The 23428-nt window shown below is 34.9% G+C and overlaps 1 protein-coding gene across 2 annotated transcripts in view; it reads left to right on the plus strand.

Moving 5' to 3' along the window:
• The first annotated feature begins 1083 nt into the window (after nucleotides 1–1083).
• LOC136039615 (aromatic-L-amino-acid decarboxylase-like) overlaps nucleotides 1084–23428 on the plus strand; it is a 56745-nt gene continuing 34400 nt past the window's right edge. Inside the window, exons 1-3 of one of the 2 annotated variants that reach the window (XM_065723502.1) lie at nucleotides 1084–1314; nucleotides 15994–16196; nucleotides 19538–19651. In XM_065723502.1, the coding sequence (XP_065579574.1) occupies nucleotides 15996–16196; nucleotides 19538–19651 (315 nt within the window). In that variant the 5' untranslated portion in view covers nucleotides 1084–1314; nucleotides 15994–15995. Of the gene's footprint in view, nucleotides 1319–15993; nucleotides 16197–19537; nucleotides 19652–23428 lie in introns of both variants that reach the window. The other variant, XM_065723503.1, reaches the window with a different exon arrangement.

The raw sequence follows: 23428 nt of genomic DNA on the forward strand, positions 1-23428 counted from the left end.
GAAGGGTTGAATTTCTGATGGGGGGATTTTCCACAGGGAGAAATTTACATGGAGAGGGAGGTCTCCAAGAGTTGAATTTCTCAGGAGAAATTTTACACTGCGGGAATTTGTCAGAATTTCTATACGACATTCTTCTTCTGTCTTTCTTTCTCTTTGCCGACTCAATTTTACCTGTGGAGATGTTAAGGGCAATTGACCGGGGTAAATTTTTCACCAGGATTGAATTGTCTAGAGAATTTATCCGTGGGAGGAGAGAATTTTCCGTGGAGGTGGGGTCAGATTTCCTAGCGTTATCCAGAAAAACGACCAAAAATTGAGAAAAAACATTGTTTTTAACTGAAAGTAAAGAGCAATATTAAAACTTGAAACAAACAGAAATTATTAGGTATACGAAGGAGGTCTTTCCTCCTTAACACCTTGCTCTTTACGCTAATTTTTTTATGCTTCTTAATTTTTTTTTAATTTATGCTTCTTATTGTTCTACCCGATTCTTGTGTTTCAGGTGTCGTTCTTAAAAAAATTGAGACATAAACTTTATTGCACCAACTTCCAGTAAATTTTGAAATCTGGAATCACTGACAAAGCTCAGTTCGTATTAAAAAGCGTGGGTGATTCACCGGTCATAGGTCCTTGTGACAAGGCTTGAATAGAGGACATCAAAATTTAGCCAGAAATCAGTCAAAACGTCTTTAAGTCAGTCGAAGACAATATTTCTATTTATATTTCTATCATTTGTTTATATTTAAAGTACATTTCAAACATTTCGAAAAAAGTATATTATAAAGATCAGCTCACGCAAAAAGCACGGGTGAATGATAATTATAAAGATTAATGGATTTCGTGTCCGGAAGTACATAAAAGATCGGTCCTTTGCCTTTTCCGCCCAAAATGAACTGACAAAAAAAAAAAAAAAATGCTGACAGAGAGTTTGACGTAACTGTCTCAGAAATTCCTGACTTCTGCTGGAAATCGCTGACGTCAAATCAATTGCCCACACCCTCTCTGGAAATCATGACCAATAAGAGCCTTCGGGGCTACAGGAGCGTGGAAGCTGGAATGATCTTTGGTACAAAATAACTGCTAATTACAGGTGAATGGTCAAACGGAATCATAAGCTCCACTGATCACTAGCTTCCGCGTTACCTTGAGAGACTAAGAAGAGGTGTTAATGCTCTTCCTTACCTCTTGCTGACAATTTCATTCAGCACCCGAAAACAACATCAGTGTGGTAGAGTGATTGAGCTAGTGGTTCTTATACCCAACTTAGGACTTGGAATAAATTACATTAAGGGATAGCTATTTTATCCAACTTCAGTGAGTAAGACTTATTTATTCATCTACATTAGTACCTGCTATCTATATGTTTTGTTTGATTCTTTATTTAGTTTCTTTTCAATTTCTGTTTCATAAAATCATTTTTTGTTTTTTTATTTGTCTCGGGCCGCATAACATTTGGGCTAAAAAAAAAAAATGCATCACCTGATTTGTGTTGATTGATGGTGACAAATGGTATTAGGTTGCTGTTTTACTTTTTTCCTGTTTGATTTATTTTCTTTCATTTTTACCCTCATTTTGAGATATGGAGCAAACTGGGGGTGGGGTAAATGTCTTTTGTCTTGTTTTGCTGTTGTATGCATTTTCTTAATAAGCGAACCTGAATCATATTTGGGCATTTTTTTTCATGCGTTGAGGAAGAATAGGCTTATTTGTATGAGCATTCATTACTTTATGAATAGCAAAGGATATTTGTCGATTTATTCTAAAATCTAGGAGTGTGTTTAAATAGTTCTTTAATTTGGTCTTTGTCGATAATTTAAATAAAAAGCAATTTTTTCAACTGAAAGTAAGTAACAACATTAAAAATTAAAAAGAACTGATACTATTCAGCATATGAGGGGGACTGTCTCTTCCTCAACCCTCGCTCTTTAAGCTAAAGTTTGACTATTTTTTCTGATTCTTTAGAAAAGACTACTCAAAAAGAAGGGGTGGTGATTTGAAACAAGAAGTATTCCAAAAAAATTGACTTTAACGTAAACAGCAGAGGCAGAGGAAGCGGCAGCCTCCCGTATATACAGAATAATTTCTATTCGCTTTAAGTTTTAATGTTTTTCCTTATTACCGGTTGAAAAAAAACTTGTTTTAGCATTTAACTTCTGACCGTCTTTAAATCCTGCCAGGAATTCCCCTTCGCTACCCCTCCCCCATGTAAAATTTCTTCTGGAAAATGTCCCTCGAAAACCTTCCTTCTTATGGTAAATTCTCCGTGAGAGAAATGCCTCCCATCCCCGCAGACAAATACTCCCAAAAATTTTCGTATATTTTCCAGTAGAAAGTTTTTTTTGCCATTTTAAAAAGCGTTTTTATCGAACAGTTCGTGGCAATAAACCGTAAGTAAGGACCAACCCGTTTCAATAGTAACCGAAACTCTAAAAAATTGAATTTTTATAACAATAGATGCATCGAAAGAATTGAATTTTTATGCTGATTCCAAATGTATAAGTTTCATCAAGTTTAGTCTTACCCGTCAAAAGTTACGAGCCTGTTTGCCTTATTTTCGATAAAAAGAGGAAACTCCCCGTAAAAGTGATAAAAAAGCCCAAGAGTCATATACACACAAAAAATATAAATAAATAACAAACAAGCAAGAAAATTAAACAACAGTACAAATTACAAGCAACGCATAAAAACGGAATACAACGCGAAAATACCTAATCTAACGACGAAATAAATTAATCATATGAACTTTTTCTTCTTACTAAAGATTTATCTATATACACTCCCATTATAATGTTGTGGTTGGATTACTATTTTGCAGAATACCATGAACCACCAAATTAATCCCATATAAATAATTTTCCCGTAAATCAAAGAGCACCAGGTATTTCCGGAGAAAATGATCCAAGACTTCATCCTCATCTTTACAAAGGGGACAAACATACCGCCTATCAGGACCAACTATCTTTTTTTAACTATGATATGCAATACATCAAAAGCAATTATTTGGTTAAAAAAGAATAAGAAAAGGACAAAACAGTCAGCCAAATAGAAATGTCCCAATTCGTTTAAAGTTATCATTAATAAATGTAGGTCTATTATTACATTAATAAATATAATAATTACAGGAAAAGCACCTCAAATCTAATAACCAATGCTATATGTAAAAAATGGGCCAATTTAAAAGCTTACAACTCTTTTCTCGGGGGCTGTGGGGAGTTTTGTCATCTTCAAAGACATTGCTATTAGATTTTTCAACTATGCTGAATAAAATGGTTGTCTCAAACTTTTGATTGTTCAACTTTGGGAGGAAAATGGTGTGGTAAAGGGGGACTCTTGCCCTCCTATTTTTCTGGTCACTTAAAAGGGGCATTAGCACTTTTAATTTTCGTCCAAATGAGCCCTCTATCGATCTTCTAGGACCATGGTTTGACATGATCACACCTCGAAAGAACAAAAAGAACAAAAAAAATAAATAAAAAAATTAAACATGCATCCTTGACCTTTCTTCTGGCAAAAAAATCCAAATTCAATATTTTTGTAGACACTTATACAGTAAGGATCTCTGATATGCTGAATCTGATAGTGTGATTTTTATGAAGGCTGCTGGACCTCTTAAGAGTGTTTACCCCTTTTTTCAAAAATCAGGCAAATTTTTCCAGGCTCATAGATTTCAATGGGTAACATTGAACTTGATGAGCTTTTATATATTTGGAATCAGCATAAAAACCAAAATTTTGATGTAACATTTATTATCAAGAAATGTTAAAAGGAACTTTCGAATAGCCTTTAGGTTAAGAAAACGGCATGGCAGAGATTTCAATTGGTGGATACTATTTAATGACATAGAAGCACCATTTTGTAGTTCTTAGAAAATTGCAAAATAACCACGGAAGTCATCACTTTTGAACAATTGGGCTTTCCAGTCACACCCCCACCCAACATTCAGCTGTTTGTCTGGATAAAATCAGTTCCTGGGAAGATTATCTATCAAGCATTCTTTATTTTTTGAAAATATACCTCCTATTAAAAATTAAATGAGCATTTCAAATTACTACAGATAATAGCAGGGCTATGGCGGCCCTAAACGTCCAAAGGGTAGAGCTTCATATGCTTTTTACTGAAAACAAACTATTATTATCAAAATTATTTTTTTAAGATTCCCTTACTTTTGGAAAGAGTCGCTTCTTACTAACAGTTCGTTACCACGAATTAGTTGAATAACCTTTAGGTTAGGAAAACGGCAAAATATTTTACAGGTAAACACTATTTCATGGGCGTGGACATAGACATAGCATTTTGTATTTTAAAGAAAATTGGAAAATAATCACGTAAGTAATTGTTTTTGAACAACTGGGCTTTCCAGTTACTCCCCCACCCAACATTCAGTTGTTTGTCCGGATAAAAATGGATTCCTGTGAATAATATATGGTTAAGCCTTCTTTACTTTCTAAAACTGAACCTCCAACTAAAAATTAAATATGTTTTTCAAAAGAGAAGCGCAAATGTATTTTTAGCCTTGAAGGTTTTACCCCCCCCCCCCCACATCCCTTAAGAATAAAATGAATAGGTCATTTTACTCACCTTTCAATACATAGCTAAACACCACCCTTGAGTTAGTAAATAAGGGGCACCATAAAGGAAAACAGAAGGCAGTCATGTGCTCTCCAATAGTGCACAAACAACTGCAGGAGTTTCTTCGAGTTGACCACTTTAAAAGAATTATAACAAATTTTCTATATACCGTATCCCTAAACAAGGTTGACCATATTAATTCTTACTTAGATAATGAGCTGGGCGGGGTCTGAAATACTTTTTTCAGGTGGCTGGGGACTAAAGTATCACAAATAGGTGCAATTTACCAGAAAAACTCTTATATTTATGTTAAAAAGTTTTATAACCTTCTGCAAATATATTGTATACCAGGGGCAAAGGGGTTTAAAACCCCTTCCTTCATCAGACGACACCCTTGCTTTCAAATCGTATAGTTAGTAACACTGTTTGGGATTGGTCTGCTTCCAAAAAGGAAGCCACCCTGTTTAAATGTCTGAAATACGCAGTTTTAGCATTACACTTTAAATGTTGGGAAATTAGGCTTAGATTGTGATTTAATGCCTCTGATTACTTTTATATATTGGCCTACATTAATATGATGTTTTGGCATCAATCATATTTAATTTACATATAATAATGTGCTCAATTCAGGCAAGTGCGGTTCTATTTGTTTTTGGGAAGGGCAAAATGTAAAAAAAAAATCTGTTGTCTATATAGAAATTTGCAACAAGAACGAAGACAAAATTGCTAAATAATTCAAATAAACGTTTATTTTGTTTAAATTGTAAAATCTTCACTTTTAACACGCCATAAATGAAAAAAAAATGTATTTATACCAAAAAAATATAAAAAAAGCAGATCATTTTGTGTTACTGAGTAACACAAAGAAACCAAGATAATTTTTTTCTTTTTTAAATGTCTGTTGAAAATAAAACCCTACGTCCTTCAGGATGGTGGTTCGAGTTCTGGTGTCACCAGTCCTTTTTTTGGAGGGTTCGGGTCAGAGGCGTGAGTCTGCTTGAATCTTGGGAGCTTACGGTTAAGCAAATTTCCGCAAAACATCTGAATTTCAGACGCCTGATGAGGCTAGAACGCCTGGTCGTGCTGTACGTTCAACTGAAATTAAGTGCCCATACAATCCGTTTTATTGCTATAGTCAATCCTTTTATACATACACATTCTAGTAATACTAGTTATACGAGTAATACCAGTCCACCACCCACTAATTCAATTAATGTCACTGTTATCAAAGCAAGAACACACATAATTTGTTCGTAATTATAAACCATAGTTTCAATTGTTGTTTTAATAGCTCCTGCAAATTGCTGTTAATAACTGTGACCTGTTAGTCATAGCTGCGAAGCCCCAAAGGCGACTATATCCTGCTTGACAAAACTTGTATGCTCTGCTTTGTATTTGTCGTATGCAGTGGAGTAAGTGGAACTCCAGGAATAAACTTTATGTGTAAAAATATCAACTAAACGGACACGCTGTAGACGGTCTCTTATAGAATTAAAAAAAAAAGTTTTTTTTAACTGAAAGTAAGGAGCGACATTAAAACTTAAAATGAACAGAAATTACTTCGTATATGAAAGGGGCTGCTTCCTCATCGACGCCCCGCTCTTTACTAAAGTTTGACTCTTTCAACTCTACTTTTTAAAACAGTAAAGAACTTTAGCGGAGGGGGAGGCGAACTTTGGGAGGGGGCCTAGGTGCCCTTCAATTTTTTGGTCACTTAAAAAGGGCACTAGAACTTTTCATTTCCGTTAGAATGAGCCCTCTCGCAAGATCCAAGGACCACTGGGTCTATACAATTACCCCTGGGAAAAAAAAAACCAACAAACAAACAAACAAATAAACACCAAAACGTGATCTGTATTCTGGCAAAAAATGCGAAATTCCACATTTTCCACATTTTTATAGATAGGAGCTTGAAACTTCTACAATAAGGTTCTCTAATACGCTGAATCTGATGGTATGATTTTCGTTGATATTGTATGACCTTTAGGTGGTGTTTTCCCCTATTTTCGAAAATGAGGCAAATTTTTTAGGCTCGTAACTTTTGATGGGTAAAACTAACCTTGATGAAACTTATATATTTGAATTAAGCATTAAAATGCGATTCTTTGGATGTAACTATTGGTATCAAAATTCCATTTTTTAGAGTTTTGTTTACTATCGAGCCGGGTCGCTCCTTACTACAGTTCGTTACCACGAACTATTTGACTTTCCGTACGGAAACGTTCCTATACTGACAAGTTGAGATAGGGTGCCGATCATATTACAATAGATGCTCCCTTTCTCATTACCCAGAGAGGTAGGATCGGCTCAGAATCTCAAAAAAGCATAAGTAGGACACTAGTTCTTACTTACTGTTTCTTTTTATTTATATTCGACAATCTATTCTGATTGTATTATGACGGCGAAAATACAGGTCCTTCTTCCCTTGCCAAGACCAAACCCGGTAACAGCCTCAGAAAGAGAGAACTAGAAAAATTAGCCTGCTTTTACTTTTCACTAGTTTACTCAAGATCCGAAAACCCATTTTGGTAGATGTTTCGATGACAAGAATGACAAGACCTCTTTCCCTCTATAGAGATCAGATAGCATTCAAAATCAAAATAATACACCTAAGATATTTACTATCACTTCACACCTATGTTGGCTTTGATTTTAATTCAGTTTCTGACATAAATATGAAACGGACCCTCTTCTCCATAGAAGTTGGAGCTGGCCAGGGCTCCCAAAAAGCACAATTAGGCACTCGCTTGACATGCATGTAACTGGACCCCCGTTTAACGGATGACCGTTCAACTCAATCTATTTAACTGAGCCCTTGTTCAAATGACCCCTCGTTTAACTGAACCCCCGTGTAACTCTACTCCCATGTGGAACAACCCCACTCAACTCAATATCCGTACAATTCCAACCCCCTTGGACTCAACCTCCTCGCAACTCAACCCTCCTTTAATAAAACCTCCGTGCAATTCAATCCTCGTTAACCCCCCGCTCTTTATGCTAAGATTTTGTACTGCTTTAAAAGTAGAGTTAAGAGAAAGAGTCAAACTTTAGTGTAAAGAGCGGTGAGTTGAGAAGGAAAAGCTTCATATACGGAGTAATTTCTGTTCGTTTTAAGTTTTAATGTCGCTCCTTACTTTCAATTAAAAAAAAAGTTTTTTTTTTTAGTGTCTATAATGTACATATTATAGCGTATAATATACACAGAATTATGCTTACTTCATTCCACTAAAAAAAAAAAAAAAAAGAGACAACAATAACAACAGCGAAAGTACTTAGTACGAAAGTACTAAGTTTTTTACTGTTTTAAGAAATAGAGTTAAGAGAAAGAGTCAAACTTTAGCGTAAAGTATGGGGAGTTGAGGAGGCCCCTTTCATATACCCCTTTTATATACGGAAAGCCCCTTTCATATACGGAGTAATTTCTGTTCGTTTTAAGTTTTAATGTCGCTTCTTACTTTCATTTGAAAAAACTTGTTTTTTTTATTTAATACAATAAGAGACAGCAAGGTCTAACAAACCCCATATATATATATATATATATATATATATATATATATATATATATATATATATATATATATATATATATATATATATATATATATATCTACATAAATAATTTCCATTGTCTTGAAAAAACTTTCCCTATTGTTTCTACGTTGTATTTGTTTGTTATATATACATATATTTATATGTGTATATATATATATATATATATATATATATATATATATATATATATATATATATATATATATATATATGTATATATATATATATATATACATATATATATATATATATATATATATATATATATATATATATATATCATATATATATATATATATATATATATATATATATATATATATATATATATATATATATATATATATATATATATATATATATATATATATATATATGCATACGGGCACTGAAATCAAAGGAATAAACTATTGTAGACTAAAGCCAAATTCGAGCTTAGATTCACAATTTAAGCGTTTTAATGAAGTTTTTTAAATTGTATTTTGTCAGCTGGACCTGCCAACAGCTTGTAATCATGGGCAATTTTGCTGCTTCAAGTATTCTCATGCTAAATCGTAAGGTGGATTAAAATAGCACTGCCATAGGTGCAAAAAATTTTGGACAGAGCTTAAGGCCGTGATTAAGTGAACTGATGGAACTCGAAAATCCCATGTTAAATTGAAAATTTATATTTAAAAAGTACTCAAGTATTCATTGGCGGAAGATGCCGCTTTTAATATCAGGCCATAGCTTCTTGAAGATGTCACAAAATGTTTGAAAGGATTTTGCTCTATTTCCTCTAATTGCTTAGAAATCTTAGAAAATGTCTAGGTCTTTTTCACAAGTGTACTCTATGAAGGATATTGTTTTTGGAACAAAATCGGTACTATCATGAGCAGAAGACAATAACCTGTAAGATGATTGGAACCATTTTTCGATGTATTTTCCTGTTTTCTAACAGTCCCCTAGAATATTTTCAGCTACCTGAAATTTTTGCAAGTCGGTTGCCACAAAGAATCGTTTCAGATCGCCGATAATAGCCCCTAGAGACCAAAATGACAATCTGGTATAATCAACTGCTTGTTAATAGAGTGTGAAATTTTCATAAATTATTTCAATGCAATGAAGAAACCTAGAAATGAGAAATAATCAGGAGCCTTCCGTAAAGTTGTGCACACAAAGCTGAAATCATGGGGAAAATTAAATCAAAGCGCGGTATGCAACTGCGAAACTGTGAAAAATTTGGGGATAGGCGAGTGGATAAAAAATCGAAAAGAGGCTAAGGCGGACTGTTGCATGGAAGATGAAAAGAATGGACTGGTCAACCTCAAACGAGACCAAGACTACTTTTACCAAGTACAATGTCAGCTTGAATGTGCTCAGCTAGATACTTGCTTTTTCATGATTTATACCCAGAAAGACTTCTACATTGAAAAGATAGACCGCGATCCAGGCTTTTGGACCTATAAGATTTTTCCCAAGCTAAAAGGATTCTTCATGGATGCTTTGATCCCAGATTTCCACGGGGGCTTCCAATACGAGAGCCGTACTTATAAGATTAATCGTCTAGTACCGGTAACAGGAAAATTCATTTTCCTTACATTCTATCCTTCTTTGTATTTACATACTTAATTGTATTGTCATTTGAAACAAAATACCTTTGTTTATATTGCTTGTCCTCCAACTTTATCAAACAGTTCGTGGTAACGAACTGTTTGACCCGGCTCAACAGTAACCAAAAATCTAAAAAATGGAATTTTTGATACCAATAGCTACATCAAAAGAATCGCATTTTAATGCTGATTTTAAATGTATAAGCTTCATCAAGTTTAATCTTACCCATCAAAAGTTACGAGCCTGAGAAAATTTGCTTTATTTTAGAAAATAGGGACAAACAACCCCTTAAAGTCATAGAACCCTACTATAGAAGTTTCAAGCTCCTATCTACCAAAATATGGAATTTTGTATTTTTTGTCAGAAGGCAGATCACAGATGCGTGTTTATATGTTTGTTTGTTTTTTCAGGGGTGATCGAATCGACCTAGTGGTCCTAGAATGTTGCAAAAGCACTCATTCTAACGGAAATGAAAAGTCCCAGTGCCCTTTTTAAGTGACCAAAAAATCGGAGGGCAAATAGGGCCCCGTCCCACGCTTATTATTTTCCCAAAGTAACCGGAACAAAATTCGGAGATAGCCATTTTATTCAGCGTAGTCGAAAATACTTATAACTATGTCTTTTGGGACGACTTACTCCCCCACAGTCACCGTAGGAGGGGCTACAAGTTGCAAACACTGACCAGTGCTTACATATAGTAATGATTATTGGGAAGTGTACAGACGTTTTCAGGGGCGTTTTCATTTGGTTGGGGGCAGGGGTTGAGAAGAGAGGGATATGCTGGGTGAACTTTTCATGGGGGAAGAAAATTTCCATGAAGGGAGCGCAGGATTTTCTAGCATTATTTAGAAAAAAACAATGAAAAAATAAATATGACAAAGTTTCTTCAACTGAAAGTAGGGAGCAGCATTAAAACTTAAAAAGAACAGAAATTATTGCGCATATGAGGGGCTCACCTCCTCCTAATACCTCGCTCTTTACGCTAAAGTATTTTTAGAAATTTCAACTATTTATTCTACGGCTTTTGTGATTCAGGGGTCATTCTTAAGAAATCGGGACAAAATTTAAGCATTGGCGTGTAGAGCGAGGTATTGACGAGGGGGTGAACCCCCTCATATATGTAATAAAAATATGAGAATACAGAAGTTCCTTACGTAAGCTAATTTGTAAGTTACGTAAATCTTTAACTAATAAAATGTATTTTTACTAATAAAAAATTCGTAAAAAATTAGAAGTTCTAGTTGCCTTTTTAGGTTACCAAATAATCGGAGGGTAACTAGACCTCCTCCCCTGCTCCTTTATTTCTCAAAATCATTCGATCAAAACTATGAGAAAGCCATTTAGCCAAAAAAAATAAATATGCAAATTTCGTTTTAATTATTCATCTGCGGAGAGCATAAATCAAAACATGCATTGATTAAAAAACGTTCAGAAATTAAATTAAATAAAAACAAGTGTTTTTCAACTTAAAGTAAGGAGTGACATTAAAACATGAAACGAACAGAAATTACTTCATATATGAAAGGGGCTACTTCCTCATCAACGCCCCGCTCTTCACGCTAAAGTCTGACTCTTTCTCTTAACTCTATTTTTTAAAACAGTAAAAAACTTCAGCGTAAAGAGCGGGGCGTTCACGAGGAAATAGTCCCTTTCGTATACGAAGTAATTTCTGTTCGTTTTAAGTTTTAATGTCACTCCTTACTTTCAGTCATTTTTTTTTTTTTTATTATTTATAAGAAACCTTTGGTTTTCTAGGAATCCTCGAAGAAAGCTTTCAACTAATTTTGGTATTTAGTTTCGAATTAGTCAACTGAGGTATTTTAAATAGCCTATCCCTGGGAAAAAAGTGGGAAAAACAATAAATTTTAAAATGCACACTATGCATGCCGTCAATGTTGCATATACATGGGCATTTTGTACTTGAGAATGATAGTGCTCTTTTGCTCATTTTCTCTTCCCCCTTGGTCGGTAACCAAACTTTGCAAGACGCAGCCAAATATATTAATATTTGTCGGCAGAAGGATCTCACCAAAGGAAGCTGTCAATCAAAACTTTTGACAAGACTTCATAATTGGTGCTATTTTAAGTTTTGACAACCGACGGTCTCTAGAGAATTAAAAGACAGAAGGCTAACCTAACTTCAATTTTGAAGCTCGAGGTTTTCAATTTTACTTAATCACGGCCTTAATAATTTTCTTTTTTTAGTAGTTGAAGGTTCCAGTTTCATACTCGTAAATGCGGCATCGAATTGTATCCTAAGGACTAGAGACTAGATAACTTGAGAAACGCAGTTTTTTTTTTTTTTTTTTTTTTTTTTTTTTTTTTTTTTTTTTTTTTTTTTTTTTATAGGCATTTTAAGAGCGTACATGTGCAAATGATAAGCTGAATTTTTCACATATAAATGCAGCGTATTCCTAGCGGATCATTTTAAACTTCTGAAAGATGACCATTCAACAAAGACAATTTACTTTGCTTGCCATCAATTTTTAAACTGTATATATTCCAAAAGTCCGCGGAGATTTCTCTTTAACGAAAAGTCCCCAGATATTTCTGAATATCGTTATGGAACAAATTTAATGCCTTGGCTGTTTAGCCAAAAGACTCAGAAAGTGTCGAAGAGAAATGGGAGAAATTGCCGACGATTGCCGAAGAAAAGCTAGGTTTCCGAAAGAAACCAAAGGAAATGTGGATCTCTGACGTAACACGGAAAGTGATTGACAAACGAAAGGCACTCAAGAAGGCCATGTTCATAGCTACTACAAGGATTTCAGAGCTGGAAACAAAACAATTATAGAAAAAAATATAAAGAGGTAAAAAAAAGTGCAAGAAAGGAGAACAGACAGTTCCTTGAAAAGAAAGCAGTTTTAGCTGAAGAAGCAGCTAGAAAGGGTGACTCCAAGACTCTCTACTGATTGACAAATGAATAGTACGAAAACAAAGCAGCCCCATCACCCTTGTCAAGGACGAAAATGGATTAATCATATCTGATCCAGAAAAAAATTTACGAGAGACGGTCTTCCCATTTCGGAAAACTTTTGAACAGACTGAGAACATGTGACCGAGTGAATGTACCAGATATCCCTTTTATGAATTTAGACATCAATACAGACCCTCCGAGTGCTGAAGTGACCATGCATGCATCAAAGAAGTTAATAAAATTGACGTTTCCTAGGTATTGATGACATTCCAGCAGAAAAGCTTAAGTACTCAATTAGTACCTGATTATCCATTTGGCTGTCCCTCTTCACCAAAATAGGGACCTTAGGGAAGGTTCCAAGAGATTAGAGCAAAGGAATTATATTCAAACTCTTCAAAAAGGAGACTTGATGAACTGTCACAACTTGATACCTTTTTATTGACAGTGAATAGATATAAAATTATTTAACTGGATATTTAACAAAATTTATACCTATAATTAATATACCTACAGGTATAAATTTTGTTTATTTTTATTCATGTCTTTTAGTTTTACTGCTGATGATGAACACTGTATATGTGTTCGAAATATCCAGTTAAATAATTTTATATCTATTCACTGTCAATAAAAAGGTATCATCCCTATTTTGAACTGTTTTACTTTTATCTATATTTGTACTGAGAATGCTTTTCAAAGAATCAAAAGAAAGGAGTAAGAAGGTCTACCTCCTACTCATTGACTTTGAAAAGGCATTTGACTCAGTTGACCGAGACTGCTTATGGAATGTTCTAAAATACTACGAAATTTCCGAGACAATATGATTATATAGCGCTTTATGAAGAATCAGAGTATTGCCTAAAGACCAAAAACGGTACAACCAGATTTTCCAATAACATATCTGGGTTTCCTTAAGGGTGTGTACTTTCCCCATGCTCTTTATAATTATAATGGATTAAGCCCTAAGATTTGCATCGGGCTATGGGGTAAAAGTAAGCTACAAGCAGCTGTTTGATCTGAACTTCGCGGATGACATTGTCCTTCTCGAAGAGTCTAAAGAATGGTTGCAGCAGCTACTTGACCTTATCACGGAAAATGCAGAGAATGTCGGGCTAAAGATAAACGATGACTAATCGAAGAGGATGGCCATCACAAGCTCATCACTTGTTCTCAATTGCAAAAACAAAGATCTAAAATAAGTTATAACACTTTATGAAGAATCAAAGTGTTGTGTAAAGACCAAAAACAGTTCAACCAGATTTTTCAAGACCATGTCTGGTGTTCCTTAAGGGTGTGTACTTTCCCCATGCTCTTTATAATTATAGTGGATTATGCCCTAGGATTCGCATCGGGCTATGGGGTAAAAGTAAGCAACAAGCAATTGTTCGATCTGAAATTCACGGATGACATTGTCCTTCTCGAAGAGTCTAAAGAACGGTTGCAGCAGCTACTTGACATTGTCACGGAAAATGCAGGGAATGTCGGGCAAAAGATAAACGATGACAAATCGAAGAGGATGGCCATCACAAGCTCATCACTTGTTCTCAATTGCAAGAACGAAGATCTAAAATAAGTTATAACACTTTATGAAGAATCAAAGTGTTGTGTAAAGACCAAAAACAGTTCAACCAGATTTTTCAAGACCATGTCTGGTGTTCCTTAAGGGTGTGTACTTTCCCCATGCTCTTTATAATTATAGTGGATTATGCCCTAGGATTCGCATCGGGCTATGGGGTAAAAGTAAGCAACAAGCAATTGTTCGATCTGAAATTCACGGATGACATTGTCCTTCTCGAAGAGTCTAAAGAACGGTTGCAGCAGCTACTTGACATTATCACGGAAAATGCAGAGAATGTCGGGCTAAAGATAAACGATGACAAATCGAAGAGGATGGCCATCACAAGCTCATCACTTGTTCTCAATTGCAAGAACGAAGATCTAAAATAAGTCCAGGAGTTCAAGTACCTGGGTAGCTGGATTGACTGTGATGGAAAGATTTCGACCGAAATTAAACGTAGAATTGGATAAGCTACAGGTGCCTTCAATAGACTGAAGCCTATTTGGAGAAGTAACAAATATTCAATGTGACTGAAGCTCCGACTCTTCAACAGTAATGTACTCTGGATTCTTCTTTACGCAAGTGCATGTTGGAAAATAAACACCCAGCAAGAAAAAAGGATCCTCGCATTCAGAAGAATCTTGAATACAAGCTGACAAAAAAAAAAAAAAGTGGTGAAATACGCAGAAAAACAGGTTAACATCCAGTCATTGAGTTGCTGAAAATAAGGCGGTGGACATACCTGGGACACGTTCTTCGTATGGAAGAGAGTCGCATTCCTCGAACAACCTATGAAAGAAAGCGAGGTCGCCCCAAAAATACATTGAGACGAACATATGACCGAGATCTGGGGACGGCTGGTACCTCACTACTACCTGAATGGGAAGATGTCATCGCTGCAGCATCAATGCGGGACGAATGGTGAGGCTTTGTTGACGCCCTATGCGCCACTAATGGCTCTGGAGGTACTAAGGTCTACGGTAATATATTCCAACCTTCGGAGAAAGAATCTCGAATTGAGCCTTAACCCAGAAATAAATCTCAGCTTGAAACCTGGCAAAATTGAATACAGCCAATACGCCCATTTTGAATAAATACATCCGTTTTTAACTTGATAAAATCTTCATTTGTTCCACCAACTACTGCGACAATACTCCAAATACGCTACCTTGAATGACCTTTTATGGATGTTTTTACATCTGAAGATCCGTTAGCTTCCCATAAGAGATCTTGTCTCCATGGGTGAGTACCTCCCTCCTCCCCCCCGTCGAAAAAACTCTAGGATACTGTCATGAGTGACTCATTGGCTTATTAGATGTTAAATCATATTTCAATGTTAATTATTGAGTGTCTTAGAACTTCCATAATTACTTTAGTAAAAATACGTTTTAAGTCGTTCGGCCATCGAAGGAAAGCCCATTCGGACCGTCAAAATATCTCAAGGCAGAAAACTAAATCGCGAACTCGATATTTTAGTATTGAATAATATAACATGAACAATATTCTTAATTCACCCATTAACGATGATTTGTAGAATTGAATTATGAAGAATTTATTTGAAAATTTTGTCAAATAATTTGAAGGAATGATATTTCAATGAATTAAAAAAAGTAAAAACTTCAATAAAACAAATTTCGATTGCAATTTCCTTTTCTTCCTTTTGATATATTCGCTGCTGACTTTAGAAGCTAAATGATTATACAGATTCCAAAAATTAAAAAAATGGACTAAACGGTACATTTGTCTTTCTTTTTTATCTTTCAAAAGCACTTTTACGAATATAAAGGATTTGTCTCCCAATTTTTAGAAATGAACAGCAAGGAATTCCGTAACAGGGGTAAGGAGATGGTGGACTACATAGCTGAATATATGGAGACTGTCGGAGAGCGAAGAGTAACTCCAAACGTGGAGCCAGGATATTTAAAGGATTTGTTGCCCCTGGAAGCACCCGTGAAAGGTGAATCCTGGGATGATATTATGGAAGACGTTGAAACTAAGATCATGCCGGGAGTAAGTATTCTCTTCTAAGTTTCCAAAGTGTAATTCGTTCCTATTTGTCTAACTAGTATTCTACAATTATTTCTAATTATTCTATTTCTAACTATTCTAAGTAATACTCATTTTAAGCCCTTTAAAGTACCAAGGACATTGAAATAAAACAATTTAGCCCTCTGGCCCAATGTTAGATCTATTCATGCATAAAAACCGTGATTTTCTAAGATTTTTCTTTTGGTTGTTTCAAAAATATAAAGTTTTAAGGGAAGTACCATATTTTCATCAGTGTTGTCATGTTGAAACATGAAAATAAATAAGCAAAGCTAATTAGTTAAATTTGACAATCCGTTTTGTCCGTAAACCCTCAAATATTAACAGTCTGTTGATTCTCGAGGGCAGCTATACCCTCAGAGGGAAGCTACATCTTCTTGAGCTGTTTAGAGCCGTATTTCTTAGCCTTTTCTCTTATTTTTCACCCAGGTTCCTGTTTTTTAAATTTAGTGTCCACTACAACCAAAAGCTACTTAGCGGCATTCAGAGGGTATTTGTACGAAAAATTAAACTCCTGATCTTTCTATATGGCTTTCTATATGGCTTTCTATATGTCTAAAGACCTTGGTGACAGTGCAAGTTCCTACTGAACCAAATCAAGTTATCAGATTTCATTTTCACTATCCTTGGTACTTCATATCTTATTTTAGGCCTTATAGGTGGTATTCCAAGTATATTTCTAATTATTCCAAGCGTACCTTTTCAAAAAAATTTGTGTATGTTTAATATCGATAGTGGATAAATATCCTGCAAGGTTAGTTAGCTGGAAACATCCTTAAGGCCTTAAAGTTTGGAGAATTGGGCCTTATAATGTCGAAACCAAATGAATTAGAAAGCAAATGAAGTAATTGTATTAAGAAACTAGCGAGTTTTAAATTTCCCTTTCTATTTCTAAAAACCTTTCCTCAGTCACAGGTAGCAATGCGAGGCTGCACTTTGACAACTTAGCATACGATGGAGTTCAAAAGGCCCCCAGCAAAAGAATCAAAAGAAGCTTTTCATTTTATCAAAACATTGCTTATTTAACTAAAAAAAAAATTTATATATACAAGAATGTTCCTGAATTTTGAAATGAATAGCAAAATGTTTAAGGAGGGGCAAGGACAATATTGAACAATACGATCACCTTTTTTTGTATTATCCTTAGGAAAATCAAAATAAAGATGCTTCTCCTTTATATTTCCGTGAATTGTTGCCCTACTATTTACTATTTTAATTTACAAATTGTAAAGAGACAGAATTTGAAAGAAAAAGTTTTTTGAGTTCCAAATTTGACTTGGCAATCTTAAAAAAAGAAAAAAAAAAGATCCTGCTGTCTTAATGCCCAGAGTCATCCAACTTTTGATGCAAATTTTTGGCAAATTATTTCTTCTAACAAGCCAACTTACATATATAATGAGTTAAATTTATTTATGTCCCTCAAAACAAGTCAATAGACTCTTTAACAATCTTTTAGGGACTTATAGGCGTTTAACATAGGGAAGAAGCACTTTATTATAATCACGTAATTAAGCAGACAAATACGTTTATTCCATTCAAAAAAAAGATTGTATGAACTTCCATTAATGGCTACCGAATAATATTTACACGCCGAATAAAAAGAAAACAATGAAGATAATAGGATGCCATAGAGAGAATGAGAGAGATAAATTTTTTATACGTACTACAAAAACAAAATTACAAATAAAATGATAAAAGGAATCCCAGAAAGTATTGGTATGTACAGACAAGGATCCTGCACGGCATGGGAGGGAGAAACGCCCCCTCCTCTGCTAAACAAAAAAATCAACAACAAAATGAATGAGAATGTGACAATGAGAAAAATTACTAGGGCTTCGAAGAAAACAGCCCAATTCCATTTAAATGGAAGATTTTAAGCTTATTCATATGTAAATGAAACGTTTTTACAATATCAAAAGCTCTCCTCTGTCTTGTAGAAGGACGAATCGTTTCTCACATGGCATCTCAAATTTAGATGTTACTTGGGAATTCGTTGGCCATAAGCTTACAGCACCCCAGAATAGTCAGCTCCCCAGCTCCCAGTCAGCTCCCCAGACTTACAGCGCCCCAGAATAGTCAGCTCCCCAGCTCCCAGTCAGCTCCTCAGACTTACAGCACACTAATAATAGTCAGCTCCCCAGCTCCCAGTCAGCTCCCCAGACTTACAGCACCCCAAAATAAATATCCCAAACACAATGCACTGACTTACTAAAGTCTTCCCAGTACACTCCAGCTAGCATATTCCCTGTGTTAATCAAGTTCATTGGAAATCAGCTATTATGCAGGAAGGTGGGGAGGGGCAATCGCCCAAAACCACAAAATCAAAGTTTTATGCCCAAATTTATAACTTTCAGCAACCCTCCAGATAAATCCAAAGGAAGTGTGCGGGAGGAGGGGCTTTTAGAATTTAATGTTTAGTCCCATTTCGTTCCAAAGAAAATTTTTGGACTAACCCTGCAATTTCGAATGCTGCAGGGTGAGTAAAAGAACAATATAAGTAGAGAACAAATCTTGTCAATAAATGGACTTAATGGATTTAAAGATAACAAACCTTCCAAAGAAATAGGGTTGAGTTGCAAAGGGCTGAGTCATATGCGGGCTGAACTCAATGGGATTAAGTAAAATTGAGCTGGAGTTCCAATGGAACCATTAATAAATGATACATTCCTGCAGCTACGTTCAATTGCCCTAATGTCCTAAGTAGTTGCTTAATTAAAATAATTAATCTGATATATTTTGAAAACAAAACTCAGTTAATTGCTATTCAGGAACCATAATTTTAATGTATTGTAGTGTTATGGTTTTAATTTCTTCTATTCCGCCACTTTAAAAGATATGCTTTGAGTCGATGAAAATGATACATTAAAAAGAACCTTCAAACTGGCTTTGAAAAGAACCTTCAATGAATTTACATTTTGCTAAAGCGTAGCGATTAACTATATAAACATTCCTAAAGACATCCTAAATTAAAAATAATAAAAAAAATCTGCATAAATATTCCTAGAAGCATCCTACACTAATTAAGATAATAATTAAAAAGAAAAAAGGTAAACAACAATCACCTTCTCTCAAACACCCCCAGGGTAGCAACGCTCATCAAAACACAACTCCCTCCATCCCAATCCCTTCAACGCGCTCCTTCACCCAGGAGCGGATGTGTTTGGGATGAAGATCCCAAACACAATGCACTTACTTACTAGAGCCTCTCCAGTACACTCCAGCTAACAAATTCCCTGTTTAACGTCTCTCTGAACCCATAGTCCAAGTGTATCTTTTGTTTAAACTTCCATAACGTCTTTGTTTAGGTAACTCACTGGCAACACCCACGGTTTCATGCCTATTTCCCTTCAGGAAATTCGTTTCCATCCATCCTTGGTGATATGCTTTCAGATGGGTTAGGATCAATTGGATTCTCATGGGTAAGTTCATTTAAGATTTATTAATTTTCATTGTGTTACCGTTTTTTATGCAGAAAAATGATCATGATTACAGCAATAATTGAAACCTAGTAAATAGCAAACGATGAAGTAACGGTAAGTTTAAAAATCTGCTAAAAAAAAAAAAAAAGAAAAAAAGATCTAGTGAGAAGAAATAGCTATTTGAAGCCAAGTGAGGAATAATAACCCCTTTGGTTGATCTTAATAATAATTAAATAAAAAAAAATTCAACTAAAAGTAAGGAGCAACATTGAAATTTAAAATAAATATAAATTATTCCAAGCATGAGGGGGGCTGCCCTTCCCTCATCTCTTGCTCTTTACACTGAAATCTTAAAGTTCTTCAAAGATACTTATCATTCAACTTCAATGGTCCTTGCGTTTAGGAGTCGTTCATTAAGAGTTGGGACAAAACGTCAAACTTTTTTGCTAAAAGAGTGTTGTATGAGGCGGATGAGGAAGGGCCCTTAAATCATCTCAGGATATTACCCTCCCTCATTTAAGTTCTCCTAGAAAATTTCCTATAAATCTTCCTTCACTACAGAATACTTTCCCCATAGAACATACACCCACCTAAAGAAAATTCCCAAAAATGTCTTTATGTTCCCCAATAGCAAATACTATATGTAAACAATGGGCAAATTACATAGCTTACCCTTTCCCCAGGGGCTGTGGGGGATATTGTAATCCCAAGAGTTATAGTAATTAGACTTCCCAACTATGCTGAACCAAATAACTATCTCGAAATTTTGATCAGAAGTCTTTGAGAAGTATAGGGCATGGAGGGGTGGCTAGTTGCCTTCCAATCTTTTTGATCATTTAAAGAGGACACTTGAACTTTGTATTTTCATTTGAGTGAGCCCTCTCCCAATACTTTAGACCATTGGTTCGGTATGGTCAGGCCTAGGAAAAAAATTCAAATAAACACACATCCTTGTGTTTAATTTAATTTTCACTTTATGAGTGATATTTATTCAATGGCATGGGGAAACATTTTTTTTTCCATTGATGATTTTCAAAGTTAACATTGAGCTTAATAGAATATAGGTATAAAAAATGGTCAGGCCTAGGCCTATGGTCAGGCCTAGGAAAAAAATTCAAATAAACACACATCCTTGTGTTTAATTTAATTTTCACTATATGAGTGATTTATTCAATGGCATGGGGAAACATTTTTTTTCCATTGATGATTTTCAAAGTTAACATTGAGCTTAATAGAATATAGGTATAAAAAATTCGGGTTTGAGAAGGATGAAAATTTCACTTTTCTATAGATATGAGTTTGAAACGTCAATAGTAGGATTCTATGATATGCTGAATCTGGTGGTGTGATTTTCATAAAGTTCACTTGAATTTTTAGGGGTGTTTTGAAGAACAGGTAAATTTTCTCAGGTTCATAGATTTTAATGAGTAACATTAAACTTAAATACATTTTATATGTTTGTAATCAGCTTAAATAGTCATTTTTTTTTATTTAATAATTGCTACCCAATATCCCTTTTCTAGATTTTCGGTTGCAATTGGGCCAAGTCAGTCTTTGCTTGTAGTTCGATAATTCGATTTTTCGATAATTCGATTTTGCTTGTAGTTCGATAATTCAAATTCGATGACACCACTTGTACTTTCCAACTTTCTCAAGATAGGGATGGAGACAAGGATATATAACCTTTAAAATCATATGGGTAAATAGAAAGTCAGGAAGAAAGTGTCAATATCTTGACCAGCCTGGGGAAAAGTGGGGAGAGGACACAGATTTACCATCCTCATAGCAGCTCTTATTAACCAATTTTGCTCTTAGTAACTCAAAACTATTGAAGTACCAAGGACAAAAAAAAAACAGAATAAAAATTCAAGAGCTAACACACAAGCATTTATCCTATGAGTCATAGTTACTCCCGCCGTTTACCCGTGCCATTTAACTAAACACTTGGAAAACTATAGGTTTCACCGTTCGCCTGCAAATCCAGGGGACTTGTTGTTTATGTGTCGAAAACAGCCACGAAGACCACACTGCCTTTCCATAACAAACACAAAGTAGAAACAATAGGGAAATTCTTTTTAAGACTGTCTTGTCCACTGTCTTGAAAAGACTTTCCCTATTGTTTCTACTTTGTGTTTTTTTGGCCATGTGTCAACCCTATGCCACGGTATTCAACATTTAGAATTCGGCGGCCAAGCCTATTAGGCTTAGGTTTCACTTGTTTGCCTGTGAGTTGAAGCAAATTCAGTCCCAGATTTTGCATATAAGTCCACAGGACTTTGTAGGTCACGCATCAACCCAAAATCAAGCCATAATTCATCCCTTAGTTCTATGACTATCCACCTTAGTTCTGCCCTAGGAATGACGCATGGACGGATGATAGATAGACTTATCTATCAACAAATAAAATGACGTCATTTTTATATGATCCTAAAAAGGGCTTATGCCAGATTTGCCTCTCACTCACTCGGACTATCTGTCTTGGATTCTTCTACAATTAGCCATGGCTTGATGTCCGAAACTGCTTGATTTTAATTCAAGATTGACTTGAATTAAAAAAAAAACAAGTTTAAAAAAAATCAACAAGGTTGGTATAAATGTCTATTGGAAAATAAATAAAATATAAAACAAGCAAAGAATTCATCATAGTTGACCAATTTATCAGCCAAACAGTTGTGTTTCTAGCCTCTCTTGCGCCTGGGGGAGAAAAAGATTACCCCCTCCCCCTGTCTCTCAAATAATCTCAGGCCAAATTTTTACAAATTTTTATTTGTCAACACAATTTTGCGAACTGTGCTCTCTATTTCATTTTAACAAAAATAAAATTAAAAACATTAAAAAATGATTATAACTGCTTGATTATTTATTTGAAATTTTCCACCCCTAACATTTCTGCACCAGGGGCAAGTGCCCCCTCTGTCTCCCCTTAAAACCACCCCTGCAGCCAAACGACTATCGTGTTTTTTAAGGCTTGTGTGTTTTCATTGAAGTGCCATTCTTTATTTTACAGATTTTGTAAAATATCAAAACACAATTTATTGAAGCTAGTTTTGTGGATTTATTAAGTTAAAAATGAAATTAATGTTTGCTACTAGAGAAATGAGCCAATTTGAAGCTTAAAGCGAACAGAAATGACCCCTTCGTAGATTACCAAAGATTTTCTACAAAACCAGGTTTAAAAAATAATTTGTGGTACCTTCCTGTATCTGTGGAATTCTAAGAACTTACGGCTAACAAAACCGCCTGCAGAAAAAAAGAATTATTTAGAAGTCCATCAATTGTATCCCACCAACAATGGTACCGATAGATTTTAGGGTACTTATCGGTTATATAATAGACATTATACAATTTCGATCGTGAATGATGCGAGCATGACACAAGAAACTGGTCAAGCAACTTCTTTATACCACACAATTAGCTTTGGTTTGATTGCAAAAGAAATTGTAGCTATATTTTATTTAAGTATTTAGTATGTATTTTGGTTTGGTTTATGCAAACAAATTTGGGATACATATTTGCACATTAGGGGGTGGGTGGGGTAAAGCATAGCATATATTTAACACAGCAATGGTTAGTTTACGTATTTAATATATGCTATGCTCTAACCCCCCATCCTAATGTGCAAATATATAGCCCAAATTTGTTTCTAAACTATTATATATTCATCATACTTTGTTTCATTTCATTAGCATTTATCAAACTTCACTTCCAGAGTGTGTATTACATAGCCGATAAGCACATATTTTAGTATATTGTTATAGTTCTCTAAGAAACTCTAGC

This window comes from Artemia franciscana, chromosome 19, assembly GCF_032884065.1.
Source record: "Artemia franciscana chromosome 19, ASM3288406v1, whole genome shotgun sequence".
NCBI classification, from domain to species: domain Eukaryota; kingdom Metazoa; phylum Arthropoda; class Branchiopoda; order Anostraca; family Artemiidae; genus Artemia; species Artemia franciscana.